General features: G+C 36.0%; 1 protein-coding gene across 1 annotated transcript; it reads right to left on the minus strand.

Annotated features, from left to right (window-relative positions):
• Nucleotides 1-3,288: 3,288 nt before the first annotated feature.
• LOC145153262 (putative LRR receptor-like serine/threonine-protein kinase At1g67720) lies at nucleotides 3,289-9,270 on the minus strand. Its single transcript, XM_079075461.1, has 15 exons — nucleotides 9,093-9,270; nucleotides 8,892-8,995; nucleotides 7,264-8,301; nucleotides 7,051-7,183; nucleotides 6,781-6,852; nucleotides 6,624-6,692; nucleotides 6,461-6,532; nucleotides 6,270-6,338; nucleotides 5,146-5,300; nucleotides 4,816-5,039; nucleotides 4,592-4,718; nucleotides 4,427-4,495; nucleotides 4,166-4,352; nucleotides 3,947-4,082; nucleotides 3,289-3,864 (listed from the first exon to the last, which is right to left on the minus strand). Exons 2-15 carry the CDS (start codon nucleotides 8,971-8,973, stop codon nucleotides 3,535-3,537), a joined length of 2,763 nt encoding a protein of 920 aa, XP_078931587.1. The 5' UTR covers nucleotides 8,974-8,995; nucleotides 9,093-9,270; the 3' UTR covers nucleotides 3,289-3,534.
• Nucleotides 9,271-13,646: the final 4,376 nt, after the last annotated feature.

Consider the following 13,646-nt stretch of genomic DNA (forward strand, 5'->3'; position numbering starts at 1 on the left):
CAAGGAGCTATAGGTCCAAAACACTCTAGGGCTAGGGTTTATGACAAAGGGGCATCACCAACAACTCATTGACATAAGCATTATGACATTCTGGACCATTACAAGCCTAAATCTGAGGTAGCAACCTCAGATCTAAACTCCAACCTCGAAATAACTCTCAATCATACCAAAAATGCCCCAAATCTCATTCATAAGATAGATCTAATTGCAATAGATCCAAAACAGCAGCTTGTTACCTCAAGGACGACCTCCCACTGAAGAATAATCCAAATATCTGCAAATCCCCTTGATCCAAGCTTCTTGATCTTCAAGATCTCTTCACCAAAACTACTTATCTAGGCTCCAATTTGCTTCCAAGGGTTCTCACTCACGATTTAGGGTTTCTGGATCTCAAAAGGGTAGTAAAGAGGCTGAGGGAGGGATATAATGTTCTTTATATAGGGCACAACCCCCGGGATTAGGGTTTTTCTCTCTTCAGCACCAACTCGTCGAGTCCTAGCCGCCGACTCGGCGAGTTGGCCACTTAAACCGCGACAGAATCCCGCTCCGACTCGGCGAGTAAGCGAGCCTACTCGTCGAGTCCCTTTCCTTAATTTACACTTTAAGCCCTTCAATAATACTTTTGGAATTTGGGATGTTACAGCGTACTCCTTCCGGGGTCAGTACACACAGCGTACCAGCTGGGTACGCCCAACGTACTCCTCAGATTACCAATCCACTCCATTAAGCACTTATTCAGTTAAGACAGCTTTCCAAACTCTCAGATCTTATCCTAAATGGTGACTTAATACGTAAAGTTGGCAACTTTACACCCATGCATGACTTAATGGAACCCAACACTAAAAAAGAAGCTTAATAAGGATCTTAACACATGCATGGTTCAATATCTCTCATAAATTTTGCATTTTTATGAACAAAGGACCTCAATAGAGCTAAGATCTAACATCCATGGCTTCTGGAGTAAATCAAAAGATCAACTTTAACTCAAGAAACCCAAAAATGCATAAACAGGGCCCTAAACTAGATATAGCACAATGAATCATCAAGTAGGGAACTTTATACCTCAAATAGCTTGCAAAGATGATGATGAATCTGGATCTACAAGCTCAAGCTATTCCCAAGCACCCTCCAAGAGTTCTTTTTCCTTCAAATCATCAAAAATACCACCAAAACTCACTTCCAAACTCCAAAGATCACAAAAGGCACTAGGGTTTCGTTCTAAGGGTTTAGAGAGGTGGAGGCTAGTCATAAGAAGATCCATGAGTGACTTAAGGTGTTTAAATAGGGCACAAACCCTAAATTTTAGGGTTTTGCCCCTGCTAGCACTATGCCCCGCGTAACCATGCGTACGTTGAGGTCTCCGCGATCTGGATGTCGAGCCAGTACGCCCGATGTACTCATAGCGTACGCCCAGCGTACTCGACTAGGGTCAAGAACCGCCAATCTTTCGAAGGCCATAAATTTTTCGTTCTAAGTCTGATTTCGATGTTCTTTATATCCACAAAAAGGTAACGAGAAGCTCTACACTTCTATCAACTCTCCCTTGCCTTAAAAGCTTCCGAACTTAAACCCAAACTTCATAAAGCCTTGAACCGATACTTTACCGATATACCCTTGGACTCCAAAACACAAACCGAACTCCCCGATCAACTAATCTACATTATCCACACTCAAAGGGGGCTAAGTCTCTTTATCAAAGGCCCTAAGCCTTATGATAACCGGCCTTCGGGTCACGACCCCGAATTATGAAACGATTTGTAATAGGGTGTTACACATCAGGGATATCATGGATCATCAAGGAACCAAAATGGCACATCTTACACTAAGATGGCCCATCTCATGCAAGGATGACGCAACATGCTTCCAATATGGCACAACTTCTACCAGGTTGTCGCAACATATTCACATTGGCGCAACATCTACCACTTTGGCACATGATCTTCCACTTGGCGCAACATCTATCATGAGTGGTGCAACACCTTCCACTTGGCGCAACTTCTTCATGGATGACGTAACATGTTGCTCCATGTTGCTCCAAGTCGCTTCAAGTTGCTCCAAGTGCTCCAAGTTGCTCAAATTGCTCCAAACCTCTTCCAAATGCTACATACCCCCTTTTAGACGATTTGTTCCTTTAGCACTTGATCAGTTCCTTTCTCAGATGATACATTCCTTTCTCATATGATTCATTCCTTTCTTACATGCTCCATGAACCACACATGCTCCATGGAGTTCCAACTACTCCATTGAACTCAAATGCTCCATGAGAATGCTTCAAATGCTCAAGTCACATTTAACACATATTAATATGTTTGTTTTCAAATAACAACCCCTTTTACTGCGAGTCTTGGTAGATCGAGAATCAAAAAACTACCAAACCATGCCGTAAGAAAAGCGTAAGTCACACAGTCTGGACAAATCAAGCAGAACCTGCCTTAGGGCCTATTACTTAGGGATAAATTGCAGAGCACTATCAATATTTTGGGTATGCAAGGTTTAAACCTTAAAAACCTTTTATGAAATTTTGCATCCCAGCCGTTGGACTCTCATAGTAGGGGAATCCATGTCGTACTTGTTGATATCTACGGGAACACCAACCAAAATGGGTCTTGACCTATGAAAACGGGAGAAAATGGGATTTTTGTGTGACTTTGTCACGATGTGGGAACCCACAAGCAAACCACTTAATTAGAAAGCTCAATTTCGTCTTAACACGACTTTGTGCCAATTTCACCAAGACATACTCAAACTATATGATGTGTCAGACAACTTCTTAAGTCGCGCCTACCCACTTAAAGCGTGTGGGTTTCATAATGACTTTGGAGGTGATCTTTTGGGCTTTCTCTTAACAAAGAAAATATTTTTGAAGGTAAACATTGATTATGGAACATTTATTGAGTACGCAACATTTCTCTTACTTGGATGCAAGGGATCTACACATTTGAAAAAAAAGTCGTTAATATTTTGGTTTTACAATCATGTGCAAAAAAGATACTTTTAAGAATATTGGCTGGTTCCTTGTTTCTATTGTGGGCTAAACATCATTTGTTAGGAAGTTGATAGATTTTTACATGAAGTTTTAGATCTATATTTATATTCTCTTGTTGGTAATATTTATTGGTTTAATCAAGTATCTTCTACCTAATGTTTAATTTTATTGATCACACTAGAATCATGTAGTGGTTATGGTTTGCTTCATAGAGTGATCAAAGTTTTGTGGGACATTTGATATAGAGTGAGACATTTGATGGACATATACCAACTAACCACTTATCAAATAAAACGTTTAACTCATCAAAACACAAACAAACTCTACGTTAATTACCAAATTGAAAAATATTTTAAATGTAAGTCCAAAACACCTCCAAATTTACACCCAACCCCTACAACTACAAAAAACTTGCAAAATGACCAAAAACTCACACCTCCATAACACCACCATTCTAACAAAAACTACTCCAAACCCAACGTCCATTTCAAACATCAAACATCAAATAACCTGAAAAAATCGAAATATAGAACGAATGAGAATCGACGTTATCGCGCACCAGGTCGATTAATGGACTCATCAATCGACAAATCGTGATCGTTGCCCATTAAATCAAGAGACCCCATGTTCAAAATCGAATGCCTCGACATTTCATCAGAACTACGTTCTCGAGCAGCAGCCACTACTCCCCTCTCGATCGAGATCGCATCTTGTATTTCTTTGATAACTTCCGACATCGAAGGTCTCATGTTCCCATGAGGTTGCACGCACATCAAAGCCTTTTCTGCTATCTTCCACATCGATTGGATGTCATATTCGTTACCAAGAGCTGGATCTATGATTCCTTGAATGTCCCCATTCTCTATATGCAACTTCGCCTGTCATCAAACGATTTACATGTCTTATTAGGGCTTAATTCATCCGTTGAGTAAAAAAGAAACAGCATCGGAGTTAAGTTACCCATTGAACGATGTTCCTGCAATTGATGCCAAAGTTTTCATTTGAAATTGCTTCTTGACCTGAGATTAGCTCGAGAAGAATGACACCAAAGCTATAGATGTCGCTTTTGTCTGTCAAACGATTTGAAATATAGTACCTACAACACACAAGTAATATCTACATTATGAGCCAAATGAGATTATATAAGCTTGCATATTTAGAAATATGGAAAAAACTTACTCGGGATCAAGATAACCAAGAGTACCACGAACAATGCTTGAAACATGTGAAGTCCCATCAACTGCAAGCTTTGAGAGACCAAAATCTGAAACCTTAGCTCTCATGTTCTTATCAAGAAGAATGTTGCTTGTTTTCAAATCTCTATGGATAATAGAAGGGACACAACCCGTATGAAGGTACTCAATCCCTATAACAATTTGAAAAAGAAGACGAAAAATTAGCAAAAATCTTGATGATATATTGATTTCTAATAAAGCATACCTTTCGCAGACTCTTCAGCAATTTCAAGTCGCTTGATCCATTTAATGCCACGTGCCCTTGCTAAAGGTCCTAAATTTAAACATAAAGATTTATCATCACAACAAAAAACTTGAAATTTGAATTGGGTCAAGATCAAAAGAGGGTCAACATTCAACAAGATCTAACCATAAAGATGTTCTTTGAGTGTTCCATTATGCATAAACTCATATACAAGAATATCCATCCCATCTTCTTGGCAAAACCCAAGAAACTGTACCAAATTTCTATGATGGATTCTTGAAAGAAGAGTCACCTTGAACAACACAAAAAAGTATGTCACTGAGATGTACTATGAATAGAAACAATGATCACTTTATATACCATATAGCAAGTAAAATATCAAAAGTTACCTCATTTGCAAACTCTTTCTTGCCTTGATAAACATTAGTATTCTCAAGAAGTTTGACTGCAATTTCCTTTCCATCATTTAATTTTCCATAGTACACAGTCCCAAATCCTCCAGACCCAACTTTCTTTTCAAAATTCTTTGTAGCATTTCTTAATTCAGATAATGTGAAGCATTGAGCAGCTTCAGTGGTTGCATTATTCATCACAGGCATACCATGTTTAGGCTCTGCAAAAAACAAAAAGAAAAAATATAAAAACACCAATGGATTAATTAATTATTGGAAAAGAAAAACATGTGCATGAAAGTGTCGTGACAGATGTCGCAAGCTCACCTTGTTTGGGATATTTCTTGCGTTGGCGAAGGAGTATGCATGAGGTTATGAACCCTAAAAATAGGGCAGCTGCCCCAATTGCTAATCCTATGATTATGTTTCTATTTCGTCTTCCTCCACTACCTTCTTTTCTAAGATTCGGGTTCCCCGTGTAGCTGAGATCATGAAAACAAGAAATATGGTAATTGTGTGTGCAAATCTAAAAGTGTTTGAATCATACTGTATTTTGATTGATATAAAAACACTAATGTAGTGTTTTGCTATGACGGAATCGAAGAAGGAATGGAATGGTTGATTCCATTGGAATGAAACAAAAGTTATTTGTTTTGCCTGATGGAATGGAATGAACCATTCGTGAAGGAGTCTGATCCTTTCCAATTTGTTAAATTTCACGGTTTTAGACTTTTAGTTAAATTAGAATTTTATTTTCTAAAAAATGGCTAAAAACTACTTATACTTTGTTTTTTTCCAAATCATCGAAGTTTCAGACATTTTTCCAAATTAACCATTTTGACCTGATGTTGATATAACATATTAAAAAGGTTAATATGGTCAATTGGTCATATGGACAATTACGGGTAAAACCTAATACAACAAAATTATTGGTGGAACCTAATAATAGGTCAAATGGTTAATATGGAAAAATGTCTTAAACTTATATGGTTTGACTAAAAAAATAAAGTATTAGTGGTTAAATCGCAAAACTACCCAAAATATAATGTTTTTTCTTTTTCGTAAATTGCCCTATTATTTATTATAATCTTATTTGGGTTTTAGTGAGCTCTTATTATGTCCATTCTTTTTGTTTTGTAAATAGAAAATTCTATAATTTAAAGTAAATAATATATAGAATAGTGTTGGAACTATACCTTGTATATACATCAAAATATTAAAAATTCAACTAAAATTCATTATCTTCCTATAGGTCAACCAAACATGATCATGGAATGTAATGATTCATTCCATCACCTTGCTTATTCCATTACCTTGGTCATTCCATTTCTTCATCATTTCATTCCATTCAACCAAATAGACAACTAAACATGCTTATGACTTATAAGCAACATGAAATGAATTACATCATTTCAGGGAGAAAAAAAAAAGAGTAAAGAAGAAAGACTCACTTCAAGATTAAGCCTTCATTCAGAAAACCGGAAGGCACTTCTCCTGATAACAAGTTATTTTGCACATACCTACATACATTAGATTCAAAAAAGAATCAAGTATATTATATATATGGTGCTAAACAATAAAAACTTAACAAACAATATGCATCTTTATCTAAATATCCAATCCACATAAAGCTACTACTTACAGTTGGCTTAGATTAGGTAGATCTGCTAATGAGGCAGGCAACTCACCACTCAACTGATTGTTCTCAAGATGTCTGTGTAGTCAAAACATGATTTAGATTACAAAAATATTAAATCACATAGGATGATTAAATCATTAAAAATATATATAAAAAAATGTGTTACATGATCTTTAAGTTTTGACATCCACTAAAATCAGGAATCGGACCCGTGAGTGCATTCCCATCAAGCCATCTATAGTCAACAACATTAGAAGTTAATGGTCAAACTTGCAAAGATTCATTAAACATCAAGAAAAAAAAAGGTAAAGATTGAAACTTACAACTGTTCTAAGTAAGTCAACTTGGTCAAATCCAAAGGAATGCTTCCACTTAAGTTCTTGCCAGTCAATTTTCTGCATAAAAAGTCAAATAACACCTCATTTCTTTTTGTCAAACTACTCATCTAACATGTCAATCTTGAAGGTTATTTTAGATACTCAACCAAAAGTCACAACTTGATAATCTTTACCAAATTTTACGAAATGGGTTGCTTAAAAAGTTAAAACTTTTAACAATTTTAGGTCAAGATCAAGAAAGATAAAAGAAGTTACACTGAGATAATCTTGGGTTGAGGATCTGAATTACACACCAACCATGACCATGCAACAGGTAAACATGGATCACCACCTTCTTGCCCCCAATCTGACAACTGATAACCAGAAACTAAACTAGCAGCAACATCACCTATAAAATAATAAATCAAACAAAACAATAATCATTAAAAAAATTCAATCTTTTTTCAAGAAACTTCATTTTTCACTTACCATCAAAAGACCCATCACTTATTTTCACATATTTACTAATCTCAATAGCATTAACAAGAGGCCCTTGAGAAGAATCAGCTGTTTTCCCAAACTTAAAAGACAAAACAAACGGAAGTGTTATGTTCTCAAATCCAGGCTCATACAAACGATACATCCCCTGAGCATTTTCTTGAATGTTAACAACCGGTTTACTCAATTCCGGTGCTCCCGGAAGGACTAAACGGAACTTTCTTGTTTCTGTAGGGGGTAAATCTTCAATTTCTGCAAAATAAGTATAAGCCCAACCAAACCCCGGAAACCCATCCAAATTCATACGGTAAGTCAAAGTCCCATTCCGCCCTACAACCGCTGTCTGCATCACTTTCTGAGGCGGCTGTTCGTCTTTTCCGGTGTCAATCGGTGATTCCGTTGATACTCTTTCCGTTCCGGCTGCAACATCAACTAAGTAATTGGCTTTCTTTACCAAATCTGATTCCCATATTCTATCAAACGGGTCATCCGGGTACCTGACCGGATCTTCATTTTCTGCCCCAAAGTTGATTCTTGCAGAAACACTAAGAAAGAATTGGTTTTCAAAAGGTGTAAGGTAGATAGACCCGTTGAATGGTCTTAACTCAAGGGTGGAAATAAATGGTTGACCCGTTGTTGCATTTGATAAACAGACACTAATGGAAGTCCCTGAAGCTAAAAAGATTAGTTCTTGAGATTCGATAGTGTTGGCATCTGAAATGACAATTGTAGCCCAACGAGTGGGGCCCAAGGAGATGTCGAATTTTGGGTATACATTGTTGCTATCGAAATTTCCGTATAAGAATGTTGCTCTTATGAGGTATCTAGTCCTGCTTTCAACATCAAGTGTGTAACAATATTTTCTGTTGTCTCCTGGGAAATATCTAACTGTTTGATATTGTTGTCTTGTTTCATTTCTGACTGATATGTTACTCGTGTTCCCATAAATGATTTGATTATCGGGAATCCAGTCAAGGCCAAGGTCGTCTGTGAAATTGCTTTGACCTCCACAGTTGATACTTATAAAACCTGTTGAGCATAAACAAATCGATATAATTAGTAGAATTACTTGAATAATCATAGCTTTATTATCTAATTAACTTATTCTCAGCTTCTCACTTTGCAACTGCCAGAAAAAATGAGACGACAATTGGGGAATGGTGCACAACAATATATTTACCTTCATTAGATAATGAAGTCATGAGCTAATTTCCCCTAAAAAGACATAACTTATAGCAGCTTTGTATTCCAATTAGGGCATAATTTTGAACCCAAAAGTTTCTTAATTTGGTATCCCAAAATTTACCTCAAATGTCAGAATTTCTATAACTGAATTTATGCACATTACAGTCAAAACTATATTCAAGATTGATAAATACATCACCCCAGAAGAGTTCTAAGCAAACCCCAAAGAGAAATATAAAAACAAGAACACAAAAATTGAAACTTCAAGCGGCACGAAACCCACGTCAATCAAGAAACCCATCAAGAAAAGGGCAATTCTACCGCAATTTCATATAGGGACGCAATTAAAGTTCAAGAAAACAAGAACCCACTTACAGAATTAACAAATAATTACCGTATGCATGCAATTGAGAGAGAGAGGGAGAGTGGTGAACCTGGAGTCTGGGATGTGGTGATGTCTAAATTGAGAACAAGAACAGAGAAGAAGAGTATGAACAAGAAACGATCAGTCCCCATCTGGGTTCTCCTCTGTCTTTGCCTGAAAAAAGTTACAAAGAGTCTAGTAGAAGATTAAAAGCACAGAAAAGATGAAAAAGGTGACTGCATTATTTAGCCAATGGTGAGAACAGCAGTACTTTGTGTTATTTAATAGTGGGCCTATTATATAACAGAAACCCCCTAATAGAAGAGAGGAAACGGGTAAACGCGCATGAATAAGAAGAATGATCCTCTGTTTGATGCTACTAAAAAGATATAAACTTTAAAGAGAGGTGATGAAGATGAGAGGGGGTTGTTTTGGTCGATAGTGAAGAAAAAGGTGAGGAGAGTGCAGGAGAGGGAGGTCACTTACTGGCCACTGAGAAAGGTTACCGAGGGCCCACCAACAAGAAACCATGTGGCGCCTACTCAAGTTTATGATATTAAGTTAGGTTTTTAGGATCTTTGATGATAGATACAATGTTTTCTCCAAGGGAAATTGAGTAATCTAACCTTATTTCGGGTGTTTTTTAAAAAATATAATTTTTTTTTAATGTTTTTGTAAAATAACCATATATTTCGTAATGGGTTGTTTTGGAACGTATTTTGGTTTATTTTTTGGGTGGTCCGACCCATTTCATTGGATCCGGAATACCTACTCCGGATCAACCGTATATATTCTGGATCGGGATTTTGAATTTCAAAATCCGGAATATAATTTGAGGTGGCGACTTCATTCTGGAAAGGCGCATTCTGATTCCAACTTTCCGACTCAATTCCGACACGCAACTCCGATCTCCGACACTCATCTCCGACACACAACTCTGATCTCCGACATGGAAGATGAGCACTACGACCCCGTTATTTTACGGACGCGTTCATCATTTTCTCTTTACATAGTTTCATTGTTTGTTTAAGGTGCCTAACTTTCTATTGTTACTATTCCGGAATTCGTAGAACACCTCCGGAATGAACTGAAAACGTTCCGGAGTTTAAATTAAAGATGTCATTGTTGTACGACCAACTGAAAAGTAGTAGATGTTTAGGTATTGTTGATTTACATCGAAATGTCGTGTTCCAGATCTTAAAAGTTCATTCTGGAAGCCTCCGGAACGTGAGGAACTGTCCTGGAACACGATGAACTCGTCCGGAACATGAGGAACAGGTCTGGAACTTGTCTGGAATATTGGTCATTTTCGTTTCAGAATGAAGTGATAACACCTTTTTTTATTTGTGCACCACGACATGGTTTTTGTTGCATCAATCACACTCTCGTGTAAACCCAAAATCGACGGGCAAATTCTTGTGGCATTCAGAGACAGACCCGAATGCGAGACTATGTTCCGGAATACATGTTTTGGGAGGTGGTTAGACATTCCTAATGTAGATGGGGATCCTTTGCTTCTACATTACGTCTTTTTCCACGAAGTTGTCACCGACCCCCAAATCCAAGTACATGAAATGGTTTTTGAGATTAGGGTTACAAGCTGTCTTTCGGGAAGAAAGAATTTTGTCTCATCACCGGCTTCCGGTTTGGTGGCGCCGCCTTCCGTTTCCGTGCCTTTCCTATGGTCCCGACGAATGTCTCGATCAAATTAGACGATGTTATGAAGGTGTTTAAACATTCACTTAATGAGCTATCAGAAGAGGATGCAGTCCGTGTATGTCTTCTATACCTGTTAGGAAGAGTTTCAATGGGCGGTTGACTAAACAGCATGTTACAGAAGTATTTCGCTTTGCTATCAAACCTTGATGAATTCAACAGGTATAATGTCGTCTATTTTATAATTACTTATCGTTACTAATATTTTTTAGAAATTTAATTGTTAACTAGTTTTTTATGTGGCAGATATCCATGGGGGAGGATAATTTGAGATCAATTATACAAACAGCTATTTACTGTATTCAATGTAACACCCGCAAATTTGTGCTACTCAATTAAGATATAATAAACGTTAAAAATGATATTTTTTATAGAAGATTATTTAGGATAAATAATATTAACCAAAGTAATAGTTACGGTCAACAACTGTAACATATTTGACATAATAAAGAAGAATTAAATGAATATTTATGTGTTTCATGATTATTATAATATAATAAAATAGGAAAAATCAGCTGAATCGCCCGTAAATAGTAAAAATAAGTACGCCAAAACATACAGACATATATATATATATATATATATATATATATATATATATATAGAAAGTACACGTCTTCCCGATCCCGAAAATATAAATTTCGTAGAAATTCGACTTCGTATGAATTATATATGATTTCTATAAGATATAAAAGACAGTCGCGCACAAGGAATGTGTGATGTAAAAAGCTACGAAAAAAATGGTTGATTTTTAGCTAAAGTCACCAAAAGAAAATCGTAGTACTTTTTAAAATAAGAATTTTGAGAAAATGAATGCTAAAACGGAGTCGGTACAAGAGATTTATGATTTTAACAAAATCATTTAATTTTATAAAAATATGGATGAAAAATAAAGTCAAAATTAGCCGACGGAGTCTAAACGAAAGTTGCAGATCTCGTCGATAGCTACGCGTGGATATAAAGAACGTCAAAAACGGAATTCGTATGAACGAGTTATAATTTATAATTGCATATTTACGTATTAAAATAAAGTATAAATTATATATATATATATATATATATATATATATATATATATATATATATATATATATATATCATTAGAAAGGTATCGACGATGCGGTCGTTATAAGACTAGTGTTGAGTACTTTCGACATTAGTTTAGTACAAATATCATTAAATCTATTTAAAATAGTATTATAAAGGGGTGTTTAGTCGTTTAAATAACTATAAGGTCATTTAAGTAACTATAGAGGGTGTTTTTTGAAAATTCAATTACTATAAATAAAAGTCTTTCTCTTCTTATCCCCCGAGCATTTCGGTCCCTCGTGATTCGACTTCTCTTTCTGTAGTTTTAGTATAGCAAGGTGAGCGTGGAAGCGCTACAAGAATCTTTTTAGAAAAAATATTCAGCGATGAAGTTCTGACCACAAAGTTTTAAGTTTTCGCTAGAAACCTTTTAAGTTGAGCTACACCTCTTACGCTTTAAGTGTAACTTGTGTTTAAATTCATTATCGTTATTATAAACCTATAAACAAAATTTATCAATGATTCCAAGTCACTATAATGATTGATCTACTTACGGGGATGATGTCTAAGTTGTGATTTAGTGAGGTGTTTAAAGTGAGATTTCCAAACAGTATACCCCGTATACAAAACAGACCCTACCTCCGATATGATCCTACCTGGTTGTTACTTACTTGATATATCTTGAAGTAGACTTTGAATTAATGATGAACCTAGACTAATAATTAGTCGCGATAAATGTTAGACTAAAACTTAATGATAATGATACTAGGTTATGTCAAAGGAAAAGACAATTGCTAGAAGCGAAGCGCTGTCCGAATTTGAGTCGTCACTTTAACAAGTGAGTGCATAGTTATTTTCATCTTACACATAGATATGAAATATTTAATATTAATACATGCTATATGTGTTTATTATCTTTGTTCCTGATATCTATGCTAGATGAACGCTTTATACATGTTTTACTTGATTTAAACTATATATGTATTTTTATACCTATAAATATATTGGGTAAAGATGGGTAGATAAAAGATGAGATGAATGATGAGAGATGAAAGATGATATAAATGATGAAAGGTGAAAGATGATGAGAAGCCTTGACCTTAACGATGATCCAGTCATCTAGCAGAGTATAGATGACGACCACAGACTATTCTAGACAGTCCAGTGGAACGCTAGCAAGCTCGCAACCTGTAGGTGTTGTGAACGATGTGTTCACCAGATGTACTCTAAAAACCCTGACAGCTATGGACTTAGTGCCTTACAAATGAATGTTGGCAGCTATGGATTTAGTGCCTATAGATGAACATTTGCAGCTATGGACTTAGTGCCTAATAGATAGTACCAACAGCTATGGACTTAGTGCCTATTAGATAAACCCTGACAGCGATGGACTGCGTGCCTATTCCTTAGGACAATCCTTAGGAATGAATGGATGAAGAATTGATGATTCTTAGGGTAGAATAAAGAAAATAATGGGGATGGGAAGTTGGGTTAATTGTTTGATGATTAAACATAATAATTAAATTATTGTGGGTTGAAAACCCTACGTACTTACCAGGTGTCCCAACCGGACCCACTCAGATTATTTGTATCGCAAGTGTCGATACGATGATACATTACACTGAGAGATTAAAGGAGATGTAAATCATTAGTATACATGAATGTAAGGACTGTTTATGCTTATGTTTCTGTATTGACAATGACATCCCAATGTTTTAATATAAACAAAATATATTTCTTCGGAAATGCTTTGATAATATCTTTATCATGTTTTCTGGGAACAAATTCTGTAATATTATTCTTTAAAATGGATACTCTGATTTTTTAAATAAGCATAAATAAAATTTTTAAAATGACCGTGAATTTGGGGATGTCACATTCAATAAGGTTGACAAACTTATACATCCAGACGAACCGAAAGAGAACCAACCTCAAAAATTGACCTACACCTTACAGGGGTTTTATACGCTTTTAAGATAAGTATATGATGAAAGTTTTATTATTTATTTGTTTGTTAACATTCAGATATAGATTCTTGATACTTTTCTGGTGAGCAGTTTGTTTGGTACTCGACAACAAA

Source organism: Lactuca virosa, chromosome 1 (assembly GCF_052849685.1).
Source record: "Lactuca virosa cultivar CGN04683 chromosome 1, Lactuca_virosa_CGN04683_v6, whole genome shotgun sequence".
Taxonomy (NCBI): domain Eukaryota; kingdom Viridiplantae; phylum Streptophyta; class Magnoliopsida; order Asterales; family Asteraceae; genus Lactuca; species Lactuca virosa.

Excerpts from the sequence above, each read along its gene's own strand:
- LOC145153262 (XM_079075461.1), bottom strand. The coding sequence starts at position 8,973 with ATGGGGACTGATCGTTTCTTGTTCATACTCTTCTTCTCTGTTCTTGTT. Across the intron at positions 8,302-8,891 it reads CACCACATCCCAGACTCCAG|GTTTTATAAGTATCAACTGT; the intron begins GTTCACCACTCT and ends TATGCTCAACAG. Across the intron at positions 6,533-6,623 it reads TGTCAAAACTTAAAGATCAT|ACATCTTGAGAACAATCAGT; the intron begins GTAACACATTTT and ends TTGACTACACAG.